This window comes from Pieris brassicae, chromosome Z (genome assembly GCF_905147105.1).
Source record: "Pieris brassicae chromosome Z, ilPieBrab1.1, whole genome shotgun sequence".
In the NCBI taxonomy this organism is placed as follows: domain Eukaryota; kingdom Metazoa; phylum Arthropoda; class Insecta; order Lepidoptera; family Pieridae; genus Pieris; species Pieris brassicae.
The window spans coordinates 1,455,654-1,469,006 of NC_059680.1; the positions used below are offsets into that span (position 1 = coordinate 1,455,654).

Here is a 13,353-nt window from a genome sequence, read left to right on the forward strand (position 1 = left end):
TTTGAGATCACTAGGCTAACATTTATTACATATTCTAGTTCAGTCTTGTTCACTATGCTTTTCAGGACTTATCAAATGTATCATATGACTATTCACTTTATATAGTTTATTATAATTTTTAGTCACATCTCGCAAGCTTTCGCTAAATTTTTGAATACTTTCTAAATATGTGCGAAGATTATCATTAAAAATACGAATAATTTCCAACTCTTCAGTTAAGTGCTGAAAAAGAAAGTATAATTTATAAAAATAAAATATTTTATTAGGTCCATTTTCTTACACAATGTGTTGCAAGATAGCTAGATGGACGAAAATATTAAGGAGATTTTTTGCAAGATTTATACAGAGGGCTTAGTCAAGATGCCTTAACAGAATTATACGAAAAAGTAATTTTATTTTAGATCCAAGATATTGTATCGGAAATTTATTTTATACTTGAACTTATTTGAAAATAGTTGATAATATTACCTCCGCTGTATTTTCTCGTGTTATTGTTGAAAGTGAAGTATTAGAGTCAGGCACCGACATTGCGATTCAATTTTTTAAATTAAGACATAAGACAACACAAAGTTTGATTAAAACAAAACACGTTATAACTTGATATTCAAAATATTTGAAAAGTCAAAACTCCACAGACTCACAGAGTAGGAACTCAACTCACCTTTAAATTTCAAACACAAACTGACAACTTCAGAGAAACGTTAAATCCAGTTACTATTTTAATGAAATGAGATAAATTTAATGTTTTTATTATATTCGGCATTTATAATTGTTTGCTATACGTTGTTTGTTCCGTTTGATGTGATTATTATTGTAATCACTGTACTGCTTCTTGTTTATTGCGCCACCTGCGAGAAAATAACCAAAATCAAAATATCTATATAATATTTTATATATTTGCCTAATATTAAAAGTAAATTGTTTTAAAAGATTCATTTTAAGTCATCTATAATCACAAATAAAATTGCAATTTTTTTTGTCAAATGTCAAGTAAATTTTTAAGAGGTGGGCTGTGGCGACTGGCAACATTCATATTTCCTACAATACACATAATTTCGTAAAAAGAACGCCGCCATTTTGACATTTGTTTAGCTTTGTGTTTTACTGTAATAATTAACATCGAGTTACGCAAATTGATTCGTTTACGTTTGCGTTTCCGTCATTAAATTATTTCTCCGGTTAGATAAGTGAATAAATTCATACGCATCAGTGATCTTAATTTCCCTTTCCCAGCGCATAAATCAATACTTTGCCAGTGCCGCTTTTTTTATTTTTTTGCAATAGTTTTAATTCGAAAATCAAGTGTTTCTACTCTCTTTCTATTTTATAAGTGTAATTTTTTAGTTAAATTCACTTGTTTTATAACAGTGTACAGTGAAAAAACATATAAACTTATTTGTGTTAAGTATAAGAAAAAGGCGCCAACCCAGTCGCCGAATTTTGGCACGTAATAAATTACGACAAGCTATAAGCGCAATGTATAAATATTTACGTTTATATGGCTTTAATGTATTAATTAAGACTTTCTAACGCTGCAGCAATTATGTAAGTTATTACTTTATTTTTTTTTCAAATAGGATTTTTACAATAATCGTATGTAAGGCCTATTACAATTAAACTGTTCTAAGAGTTCCGCAGTTGAATGAAGCTAAATGCTCGTCAGATTTAAATATAATTGAATAACACTTTTGTTTAAAAAAAATTTTCCGTTGATAATTATAAATTACAACAGAATCGAAAATTTTCAGAAAATCTCATTAGAATTGCAATGCGGTTAAGAAGTAAAAAGCGGGAGCGACGGCTCTCAAAGAGAATATCACAGAAAGTGTCGAAAATCAATGAGAAACCCCAGATTTTGGTAAAAAAAACCAATTGGAAGAAAATTTTAAAGGATGATATTTTATCATCTGAACTACACTATACAAGATCGCGTAAAACATTAGGGCTACGTAAGTCAAACGTCAAAATGGAGAACGTTAAAAAGGATGAAATCAAAAAGCCAATTTTCCAAACTGTTGTTCGGAACGCAGTGAAAGAAACAGTTACATCGTCCACATCTGTCAAAGTTAAGGAAAAACCTGCAAAACCAAAATTGAAAGATGTAAGGATGACTAGAAGTGTTCAGCTAAGGCAGAGTTCACTAAACCGCGAGCGCAAGGCAGAATGTATATCCTCAGCCTTAAGCTCACCCCGTAAAACAAGACGTATGGACAAAACTGAAAAGTCTGCTTCATTAAACAGCTCACCTATCCGCAAAGTTAGACAAATGGGGACACCAGCTCCTCGTTTAAACAAAATAGTAATTTCATCCACAAATGAAAGCCCCAAGAAGAAGGTGAAACCAGACCCAGAACCAAGTTTGGAGGACAATGATATTACAATGTATGAACCTCACACAACAACTTCTGATTTAAAAACAGACGAGTCAGATTCTGAAACACAGGTTGAGTCATCGGAACTCTGCCTTCCCAGTGATTGCTTAAACGATTTTATGTCTATAGAGTGTGTATTGAATGAGGAGATCTCCACGGATCATGATATTAATTTATTGGCCGATAGAGCAGCTAGAATTATGACCACAGATAAAATTGAGAAACGGCAGAAGTCAAATGACCTTGAAATGTATCAGCCGACATCGACAACCGACGATTTAGATGTATGCACAGATTTTCTGAGTGCTGATGTAAAATATATTCAGGTGAGTGGTCCAAAATAGTAACTTAGGGTCCTTCAAGAAAAGAGCGCACCAATTCTTAAAAGGCCACCGTAGGAGTGTCTGTGAGTGGTGGTATCACTTAACATCAGGTGAGCCTCCTGCCCGATTGCAAACTGTATCATTAAATAATTAAGTAAAATTTTATGTTCCTTTCTGGCTGTATGGTAAATCTGTAGTGTCGGCTCCACCTTAAAAGCTACAATTTTTTCTCTGTTGCTCATTACAACTTGACTGCAGTACCCCAAGAAATATTAAAGAGACGCATGGCTTTGTAACCCTTAAAACAAATGAAATCTAATAATATTTCATTCAGTTCCCAGTGAATAGTTAGGTTAATGGAAAAAAATTGTACATTCTTTCAGTCATTTCACTAATCATGATGACTTAATTTCTATGGTGTTCTAGAGCATGCCACCACATTGCTTGTTACACATTTGCTGAGTGATGAAATATGTACAAGCTCATTTGGAGCTGTGATTCAACGAACTATCCAACTAAATTCTATCACTCCTCCTTTATTCTCCAAAGAACCCTGCTTTGGAACTCCTTACCTCTTATATTAGGTTACATAAGATTGATTGGGATTTTTTTTAGATCTTCTTTTTTGTTAATTATTCAAGCAATTCTTTTACTTTACCCTCTGTAGGTGTGTCCTTCTTTTTCATACCAGGATTGCCTGGAAGAAATCGCTTGGTAACGATAAGGCCTGTTGCCTAATAACTTATAAATAAGTAAAATCTAATTCGGATGTGTTGTATGATGGCGTGATACTGAGGGTATCTGGAATGTGCTCATGATGCAGGATGCTATGGTTATTCTTAATACTTAAGCATATTGCGCGATAGCTTAACCTTGAATAGTGGTCGTTGTTTGGGTTTTTAGCCGGACTTCGTGACGATGCTGGAGCAGGGGACCTACGTCCGAGACTCGGAGTGTGAGATTTCGTCAACCTGTGAACAGGGTGCAATAGAGAGTCTCGAGGCTCTATCAGCTAGGAACCCTAACACTCACTTTTTGGCTGAAATAAGCCAAAGTTTGGTCACCGACGCCAATGGATGGGTGAGCTATTTGATTATTTTATTCTTGAAAGCCCGGCAACCCACACGTGAGCCCTCTGGCATTGATTGCCCCGTTCTATAAATAAATGTCTGTTTAATAACTCTTTTAGGTACTCCTAAGATTTCTGTATGTCTTAAGTAGGTGATCAGCCTTCTCTGTCTGGAGGTCTACAGCTAATGCTTGACGGTACGAGCGAGAGTATAGAAGAGTATTTGTGCACAGCCAGGTTTCGAACTTACGACCTTAATGTAAGTAGATACCTTCTACCCGTGTCACCTCGACTTCCCTTCCACAACTGAGCTTTTTTGTACCACCACTATGGGTGACTTAGGGTCATTCAAAGAGCACTCGCAAGCCCTCTGCCAATGTGAGCGTCTATGTATTAACATCAGGTGAGAAAAATCCTCGACCTGGTGCTCCAAAACACAGCGGTTAACTCACTTACACCTGGCTGCTGCCTGATTTCCGACACGACTTGGCCTACTGCAAAAGAGCGTACCTCAAACTCAAACGTCGGCAGCACACTCGCTAACACCGCGCATGTCCGTCTACCAGTTAGCATTACTCTCCAGATAGTTTTTCTTTAATTAAAAAGGTACCTTGCTGGCATTAAACTTCATTTAAAATCATCTCCGGTACTTAAATGTAAAATGATTACAGAGCGCAGACATTGCCTCTGATGAGAACTCCTTGACGTGTCATGATGAAGTACCACCAGACATAGAGGTAGGTACAACTTAGGTTAATGTTATAATAGGCAAGTAAAAAGTCATAATTTTCAAGAGATTTTTTTTATTTTTCTGAATTTATTATAAATATTTTACTGTCTGATAGTCTCCAAAACTACAGGATTTGGTAATCTTTCACCATTAGAGCCTAATGAACATAGGCTATAAATTACGATACTGTTAAGGTATAAAGACAGTAAGAATTTAAATCGCATAGCAAATCCGTTAATTTATTCCTTAAGAAACCTTCTGCCTTAAGTTTTTGCGTAATTAGCTAACCTCAGTACATCTTATAGTGAACCATAATAATTACGATAGTGTTAAGCCTGGTTGGTCGTAGACTCAAATTAGATCTGTTTCCAGTATTATACTGGTAAAAGTCACCATTTGTTTTAAAATCGATTATATTTTTGTTCATACAACAAGACTCCAAGAATATATTGACCAGATAGTGGCATAACATTCAAATCCTTAAACTTATTCCGTACCAACTCCCTTGGGGTAACACAACAAATACCCAGAAAAGCCAGCTTTTGTAGCACAAACATGGATTGAAGCTCTGCAGCAGCACCCCACAGTAGAATACCGTAAGACATGCTGTGAATGTAACTATGATACACAATTTTATCCGTGTCCTTGTCAGTACACTGTCGGATTTTCTTTACTGCATCAGCTCCAGAGCACAGCCTATTCGAAAGAGTCTGTATGTCCCATACACTGTACATCCCCACTAGATTTTACTATCTATTGTTATGCCTAGAAAAACAGTTATGTCAACAAAGTTTAGTTCAGTATCCTTAACTCTCAACAATATCTCGCTTTATGCTAGTAGTTGTAAATCTAATACATTTTGTTTTTTTCTCATTAAGCAGTAAGTTATTTGCATTAAAGCAGTTAACTATATAATCCAATAATATGTTTTCCTATTCACTTTAAATAGAAGTGAAGTATCATCAGCAAACAATACCATCTCATGAACTTCGTTGACAAAGAATTGTTGTTTATGTAAGTGGTGACTCCAATGACATGCACTCTTTGGATCCTTCCCTTTAAATATTAATTCATCAGGCTGAAACGCCATAGTGTTGAAGAATTCCAACCAGTATATCAGGCTGAGCACAGTCTTTACACCACACCAATAAAGTCTTTTGAGTAAATACTTTCTTGAATTCATCAATAAATTATCCTAAAAAAGATATGATATCATACAGAAATGGCATCCTATAAACCAATGAGGTCATTTGATTTATCAAAATTTTCATCATTTTACATGTTTTTGTTGTCTTAATTGCAATTCAGTTTGTTGTCTTAATCGATTGACCAGTATTATCAGATTCAAATCTATTGAAAATACAAACATTCAAAAACTATGTCACTATACATTATCTATACAAGTTGCTGTTATTCTTGTAGTTGAATGAAATTGATTTATTAAATTGTATAAACATAATAGACAAAGTATGCGGTATACTTGAATTAGAATGATAAACTAAATTGACATTGAAGTCCCCACACACAATTAGCCCTGTATTACACTACTAATTTAGACAATATCTCCGCGAATACATTTTCAACATTATTATAGACAGCTGACGGAGGACAATATAAACTGACAATAAATTCCAGTTCCACACAGGAAATTGCAATAGTTAGTTGTATGAGTTAAGTTTTTTATTAATTAGGATTAATGAGCCACCATGAATTGCATTTTCTCTGCAGAACATACTACCAATCCCAAAAATTCAACAAACCTTCAAATTTTTTTAGTCAGTGCTCTGTTATACACAAAAAGTCTATTTTGTGAGTATTCAAGAATAGTTCAATTTGTAACTCTTTATTTTTTATCCCCTGTAATAATAACAATCCTTTATTTGCCAAGATAGTGGTACAGTGGGTTGATCCATCGACTAGTAATATCCGCACAATCAGCCATATATAAATAGATATGCAAATGTTAAATAATTTTTTACAATGTCTTATTAGAATATAAAATAATGTTTATATTATTGCAATCAACGTCAAATTTATGGTCCAAATATTCGCCAACGCTATATATACAAAATTTTTTTGGGAATTACTTTTATACACATACTAACTTATTATTGCAAGATTGTTGTTCTGTTGTCTTAATATCTAATTTAAATAAATATAATTTGAAATTTCTCTAATGCTTGCTCGAAAGAAGCAAGCGGTCGAGCCAAACTCTTGGCTGTCATCACTATAATATTTAGCGAAACAGTCAGTCTTTTTCAGACAGCGGTTAGGTAATATCTTCCCTTTGTATTAAAAATCTTTTTAATATACATTTTGGTATATATGACACAAAATTTATCATTATACATTGCCAATGTATGCAATGTTTGGTTAAGAATATACCTTGTGTCATTTCTTAGGAAAGCTTCGGCTATAGGGAAATGTAATGCTCTTAGAGTCTAAACAACCAGGATTTTCATACTATAAATTATTATTGTTTTTGAAAGTGGCATTGGGATAACAGCTGTTTATAAATGTTTGTCAATTATTTAATTGTAAAATATTACACATGTCCTGACCCGTTTCATCGGAAGACATTATATTCCTTTCTAATGGCTTATTTTTGTCCTTAAACTGAGTGTATGTTGTGTTGTATGTGAAGCTGTGAGTATGTTGTGATGTCTGTGTTGATTGGAGACTGGATTGGCTTTTATAATTGCAACTATAAATTTTATTCTCCGACTGCTCATAACATTCTGTAGTGTAATTATAAATTTGAAGCAGATCCTCCGTTGCAGAAGAATAGTTTTCTACCATACATTGTGATTCTTCATAATGAAGTGAGACAGGTGTTTTTAAATCTAAAGTGTCAGTGTCATATTGTATTTAACATTTTCAATTTCAATTAAATGCAAGTCAAGTTCATTTTGGAGTGTGTTATGAATTTTTGAATCAACACAGTTCCTATTTCTTTACATATTGTTTTACAAGTTTGTGTCTTTTTAAATATATTTTCTTACTACCTAAACATTTACATTGAGTTAGTGTAGATAGACTTAAATGTAGACATTTTTAGGCATATGTAGAATATTGAACACCGCTCTATTGCCAACAGTTTCCGCAGCATATGGGAACCTTTATTATAACCTATGTTCATTAGGGATTATTGTAATGGTGAAAGCTTGTCAAATCGTGTAGTTGGAGTCTATCAATGCTAAATATAATGTACTGTAAAAGATAGATGAATTTTTATATGGTTTTAAGGATGAGGGAGATGTTATATCATCATGCAGTACAAGAGTGGATTGCGAGCATAATATGTCATCATGGGCTGAGGCGTTCGACCCGTATTTGTTTATCAAGCAGGTAATTATATACATATAAATCCAAAAATTCGCGACATTTCAAGAAACCAATCTTTCGACAAAATGGCGTCGTCCACAAAATGATAAATCAATGGCGCTGCAACCTTTTTAGGTCTGGGCCTCAGATTTTCCCATTTGTCAATACGCAAGTAGGTGATCACCAGTGCCTGACATTGGATTTACGGCCTGCCTTTACGATGTTTTCATTTACCGAGCGAATGTTAAATGTAAAATAATAAAGGCGAACTTATTGCTTCACTTCACGCCGGTTTTTTAAGAGACAGTAAGTAGCACTACCATTGTGCAGATTACACGCAATAACACTTTTAATACTGTACAATATTCAACTTTTTTACTGACAAAGCAAAGGGGTTTTGTCTATGGAGTTTATGTTATTCTCAAGGTTAGGTTCAACACAATAAGGAGTTCTTTAAAATCCCCTAGACATCTCGATTCCACCTACTTGCATCACTGACTCAACAAATTGACTTTGACAATCACAATTAACAACCTGTAAGATGTCATTTTGCGTGATGTGGCCATTAATAAAACAAATGACGTTGTCTTCTCTTATGACATTGTCTCTGACATATGTATTATAATGCCGCTTTGAATTATGGTCTATTGCTTGTTTGACAGCAAATGTCAAAATACGAATAAACAGTTGTCTTAAACGTCAAATTATGTGAAATTTGACAGCGCAAAGAGCAGTCCTAAATGTATAACAGCTCCCGCGCATAACCGTGGCTTTTCAACACCCTAACATCTGTAATATCTGGAATATTTATTCTTTCAGCTGCCTCCCTTAGAAACTGTAGCAACAGGGGCCCTTCGAGCCAGGTATCCAGCTCTACCCCTCAAAACCAGAACCAGTCCAGATTTTAGCTTGGTAAGTACTACGTTTTATACTAGGCACGCGTGTGCGTTGCCGCCCTTTTATACTTAAAAAACTAAATACCTAAATTTTATGTCCAGGTTCTGGACTTGGATGAGACGTTGGTGCATTGTTCACTGCAAGAGCTGCCTGATGCGAGCTTCCATTTCCCAGTTCTGTTTCAAGATTGTCGGTACACGGTGAGTCTTTTTTTTTAAATTGTAAAATACTAGCTCTTGTCCTCTGGTTGCCACGTCAAGTATTTGGTTTCAGCAGTGTTGGCTTCAACGTGTGACTCTCCAGACCTAACACCTGCCTATTAGATAGACAATCATGAAACATACAGAAATCTAAAGGCCGGACTTAAAAAAGATAACACCTCTGGTATTGGTTTCCTACATTTCCTATCAATTTCCTTTACTAGTATGATGCACTTCCAGAAGTACGCTGGAGTTCCACGCTTTCGTTGTTAATAGCCTCAGGCCCAGCACGATTTGGTTCGTCATTCCTTGTAATAGCAAAGGAGTGGAACTCTGTGTTCCATCAGATAAGATTGTGGCCAAACATCTGTCCAGATACATATATATATATATCACGATATTTGATGACTCTTTTATTTAATTGATCCCCAAAGGGGGCCTTTGAACTCTCGGTTTTGGAATTTATCTCTGGTTCCAAAGATTCGACTCATGTTTCTAGGCAGTAAGTAACGTACCCTAAGTCGTGTTGGATCGGAAATGCCAGAGGCTTGCGAGTGCGTTGCCGGCCTTTTAAGAATTGGTACACACTGTTAAGGACCCTAAGTCGAATTGGTTCAGAAATACTTCAGTATTTCTTAGCTGGTTCCACATAGTAGTGGTGCAAAAGGTCTTTAAACGTTCATTTGTGGAAGAAGTCGAGGTGATACAGGTGGAATTTCGTATTCTGCCTTTACGTCCGATGATGAAACTTCATAGAATGTTACTTCTCTTAGATGCGGATAGGCATACAACTTTTTCCATTCAATTTTTTGCCAAACTCATCCAATTTTTCAGCTTTCCTATCTCGGCTCATGGCTAAGCATAAGCTAAGTTAACCAGACCATTTTTTTTCAGGTTTTCGTGAGAACGAGACCGCATTTCGCCCAATTTCTGTCTCGCGTTTCGAGGTTGTATGAAGTGATACTTTTCACTGCCAGTAAAAGGGTGTATGCAGATAGATTGCTGAATTTGTTGGACCCTCAACGACGCTGGATTAAATATAGGTGGGTGAACAGAAACAAAAAATGGAATTTTAACATTATATAAAACAAATTAACACATATAAGAATATTTACAAAACCTCATACAAGTAACCTAGCAAAATACAAATAAACTAAATCTTATAATTATCTTAGGGAGCGTTCAAGTATTACGTCACGCAATTTTTAGAGATTCTTGGAAACCAAGCCCTAATGAAACGTGAAATAGTAAAACGTTTCGTTACCCCCTAAAACTTACCATTATGAGGTAAAGATAAATAAATAAATGCACAAAAAGGATTTTGGTGTATCCTACCAAACCTATATGTGATAATGTTTACCACACAAACAAATTGTTAATTTATTATTTAATAATGAATATCTAATTTGAGGGTATTTCCCAAAACAAAACAAAACATTCCAGATATCTTCAACCTAAAACTTAAAATAATAATAAAAAAACATACCCCTCAACACAGTTATACCCGAAATACTCCTTATTGTATATGACACAAGACACAATTTATTTCTCTGCAATCACCGAACGCGACTTTTTGTCCCTACCCTCAACCTTTTTAAAAAAAATTTTTTATTATAATCCAAGAAAATTCTATGAAAATTAGTCTTTAAATGCATTAAAATCTAAAGATAATCTTAAACAAAACAGAAAAAATTGTCGGTTGTTCGTTGCTCGTATCGATTTCGTTTTGCAACTTTAAAAAAATATTTTTACGTCTACCATGTAACAGAGATTAATACTAAAAGCAAGTTATTTTTAAAATACATACATATATGGTAACAAGTTTATATTTTATTAAACAAACGAATATTATGCAGTTCTCAAATCATGCTTGTCACAGCTTTAATGACGTCACTTAGATAATACAAAAATAAATATAAATTTTCAGACTGTTCCGCGAACATTGTCTTCTCGTGAATGGGAATTACGTGAAGGATCTATCGATCTTAGGAAGAGATCTGCGCAAGACTGTCATCGTTGATAATAGTCCACAGGTGATATTAAAATTTTTCAATATATACTTAATCGTCCCAACGTTTTTTGTCGAGCATGGTCACTCCGTGATGCATAGTCACATGACAATGCAGTGTCCCGCTATGAAGTGTTGTTCTTCTTAATAACAATTGTGTTATATTCCAGGCCTTCGGGTACCAATTGGAGAATGGTATCCCCATAGACAGCTGGTTCGTGGACAAGAGCGACAATGAATTACTCAAGCTGATACCATTTTTGGAAAATCTTGCTACTGTAAGTAACCTATTTTTAAGGAAAAACTGGCCGGTAGGCTGATACGCTATAAAAATACCCCCATGGACACCCACACTGTCAAAACGCTCATACACTCATGCGTTGCCGGCCTGAGAATACGTTGGTATTGTACGATATTCTGAAAAATTCTTGTAAGTGAACAGTGACCATGGATTTGAATAATTTTCGGAAAGTTAAGACACAATGGCCAATTTCTAACATTCTAACAAGTAAACTGGTAAAACTGTCAGGCACTAAACTTGACAGGAGACACCCCTGCTGATCACTCCTCGGCCTGATCGCGTGCCTGATAGGCTCGAAGTGGTCCTAAATATAATAAAATAGGTGTGTTGGTTAACGGTCAACGGTTTCCTTTACCGTATGGGACGCACGAGCTACTGGGCCAATACTGCTTTCAGCTACCAGGCACCGATGGCTAATCACGTATTTGGATCTTAACCTCATATTTTTGTAAAAGGTTTTTTTCTAACAAAACATCATATTTTTTTTATAAAACCAAACATACAAAAATATGTGACTCACCCCAGGCTCAGGTTCGAACCCCAGCCAGCCTACAACCCTAACCCTAGCCAGCCTACAACCCTAACCCTAGCCAGCCTACAACTCTAACCCTAGCCAGCCTACAACTCTAACCCTAGCCAGCTACTCATATCGTGAAACCATATAGACGTGTTGTCAGGCACAAACACTGATCTACTTGATTAAGAGAATCACGAAAGAGAAATCTGAGGCTCAGAACTAAGTGTGTGGTTACTACGAAACCTCATTTGTTTTTTTTATTTTTCAGAAAGATGACGTCCGACCATATATACGCGATAAATATAAGCTGTTCAGTTATCTACCACCAGACTAAGTTTACATACATATATAGAGTTAACAAAGACACTCTTGCATTTATATTTTTTTTATCATACCTAAACATACGTATATACATATATAGTACGATTAAGGTAGTTTAAAGATTACATTTTGTATAATTAAAAACAATTTTAAATATTCTATGGAGACCCTACTATATTCATATGATTTGCTATGAGACCCCATGTAGTTCGCTTTTCCGGAGTAAAACCTGGTGTATAGGACTTTCCATGTCTCACTTGCGATAAATACCATAGACAACGATTTTTTTAAATACAGCATACATAAAATTGTATGAAAAATTACTTTCCGCCCAAAGTTCCTGAGCTCAGAAAATCAGATTTTAATTTGAAGCTCTGTTTAATGGCTCCAAATCAAGGGCGAACATTGGCTAGCATGAGCAAAGCCATTGCTAGTGGTCAGTTCGGTTCCTGCTGATGCAGGTCGCCAGTGATGCTCACTTCTACGGATTGTTACCGCTAGGACTATAGAGCATTTATGAAGGAAATATCTAAAGTTCCTCCTAAAATCCCCTTGAAGCATGAAGTTGGCAACACTAACTCGGGTGGACATATAACCCATCCAAGTTCTGACTGCCCACATTCGTTTGACATTGGTGATCATACTTTATATTATTATTTTAATAAACAGCGCATAATATGTACAATGCCTGAAGTAAAATAATACCGCGTTTTAAATGCAATAAACGCCATCTAGCGGTATGAAAATTAACTAGTTCATTAAATAAACGAATATTATTAATTGTAAGCAAAATCTTTTAAGAAAAAAAAAATTGTTTTCTTTTTGTTATTTTTCTAATACATTTAAGTCCTATTGCGTTGTTTTGTATCGTAATATTTTTTTTAATTATGTCTATTGCATTTTTTTTTATAAAATACTTTTTTTTTTTTTTGAGAAAATATCTTCAATTGTTTTTGGCTTAAAACCTCATTTTGTTATAATACAATATTTTTTAATTGTTTCTGTTGCCAATTTTTCTATAAAACATTGTTTTTTTTTTGCTTAAATTACATTATTATTTTTAACTTCAAACTTATTTTGCAACAATTGTTTTGTAAAAAACTTTTTGAATGTTTAGGATAAATGAACTGGTAAAACTTTTCAAGTTAATTTAATTAACTTAAGTTTTTTTATGAGAAAATATTTTTGTTATTATTTTTATTAAAATGTAAGAGTGTCTCAAATTGGTTTAAAAATTGTTGTAAATTAATTCGGCATTTAAAAGTATTATTGGTTTAATAATCTGTGATTA

At 34.5% G+C, this 13,353-nt stretch overlaps 1 protein-coding gene across 1 annotated transcript; it reads left to right on the plus strand.

Annotated features, from left to right (window-relative positions):
- The first annotated feature begins 1,066 nt into the window (after positions 1–1,066).
- Positions 1,067–12,345, plus strand: LOC123718906 (CTD small phosphatase-like protein 2). The gene is made up of 11 exons (XM_045675888.1): positions 1,067–1,545; positions 1,749–2,698; positions 3,599–3,775; positions 4,436–4,501; positions 7,741–7,842; positions 8,638–8,730; positions 8,817–8,915; positions 9,810–9,958; positions 10,843–10,948; positions 11,094–11,201; positions 12,010–12,345. The coding sequence occupies exons 2-11, from the start codon at positions 1,769–1,771 to the stop codon at positions 12,073–12,075; spliced, it is 1,896 nt and encodes a 631-aa protein (XP_045531844.1). The 5' UTR covers positions 1,067–1,545; positions 1,749–1,768; the 3' UTR covers positions 12,076–12,345.
- The last annotated feature ends 1,008 nt before the right edge of the window (positions 12,346–13,353 follow it).

Coding starts and splice junctions, on each gene's coding strand:
- LOC123718906 (XM_045675888.1), top strand. CDS start 1,769: ATGCGGTTAAGAAGTAAAAAGCGGGAGCGACGGCTCTCAAAGAGAATA. Junction 2,699..3,598: donor CTGATGTAAAATATATTCAG/GTGAGTGGTCCA, acceptor TTGGGTTTTTAG/CCGGACTTCGTGACGATGCT. Junction 9,959..10,842: donor CGACGCTGGATTAAATATAG/GTGGGTGAACAG, acceptor ATAAATTTTCAG/ACTGTTCCGCGAACATTGTC.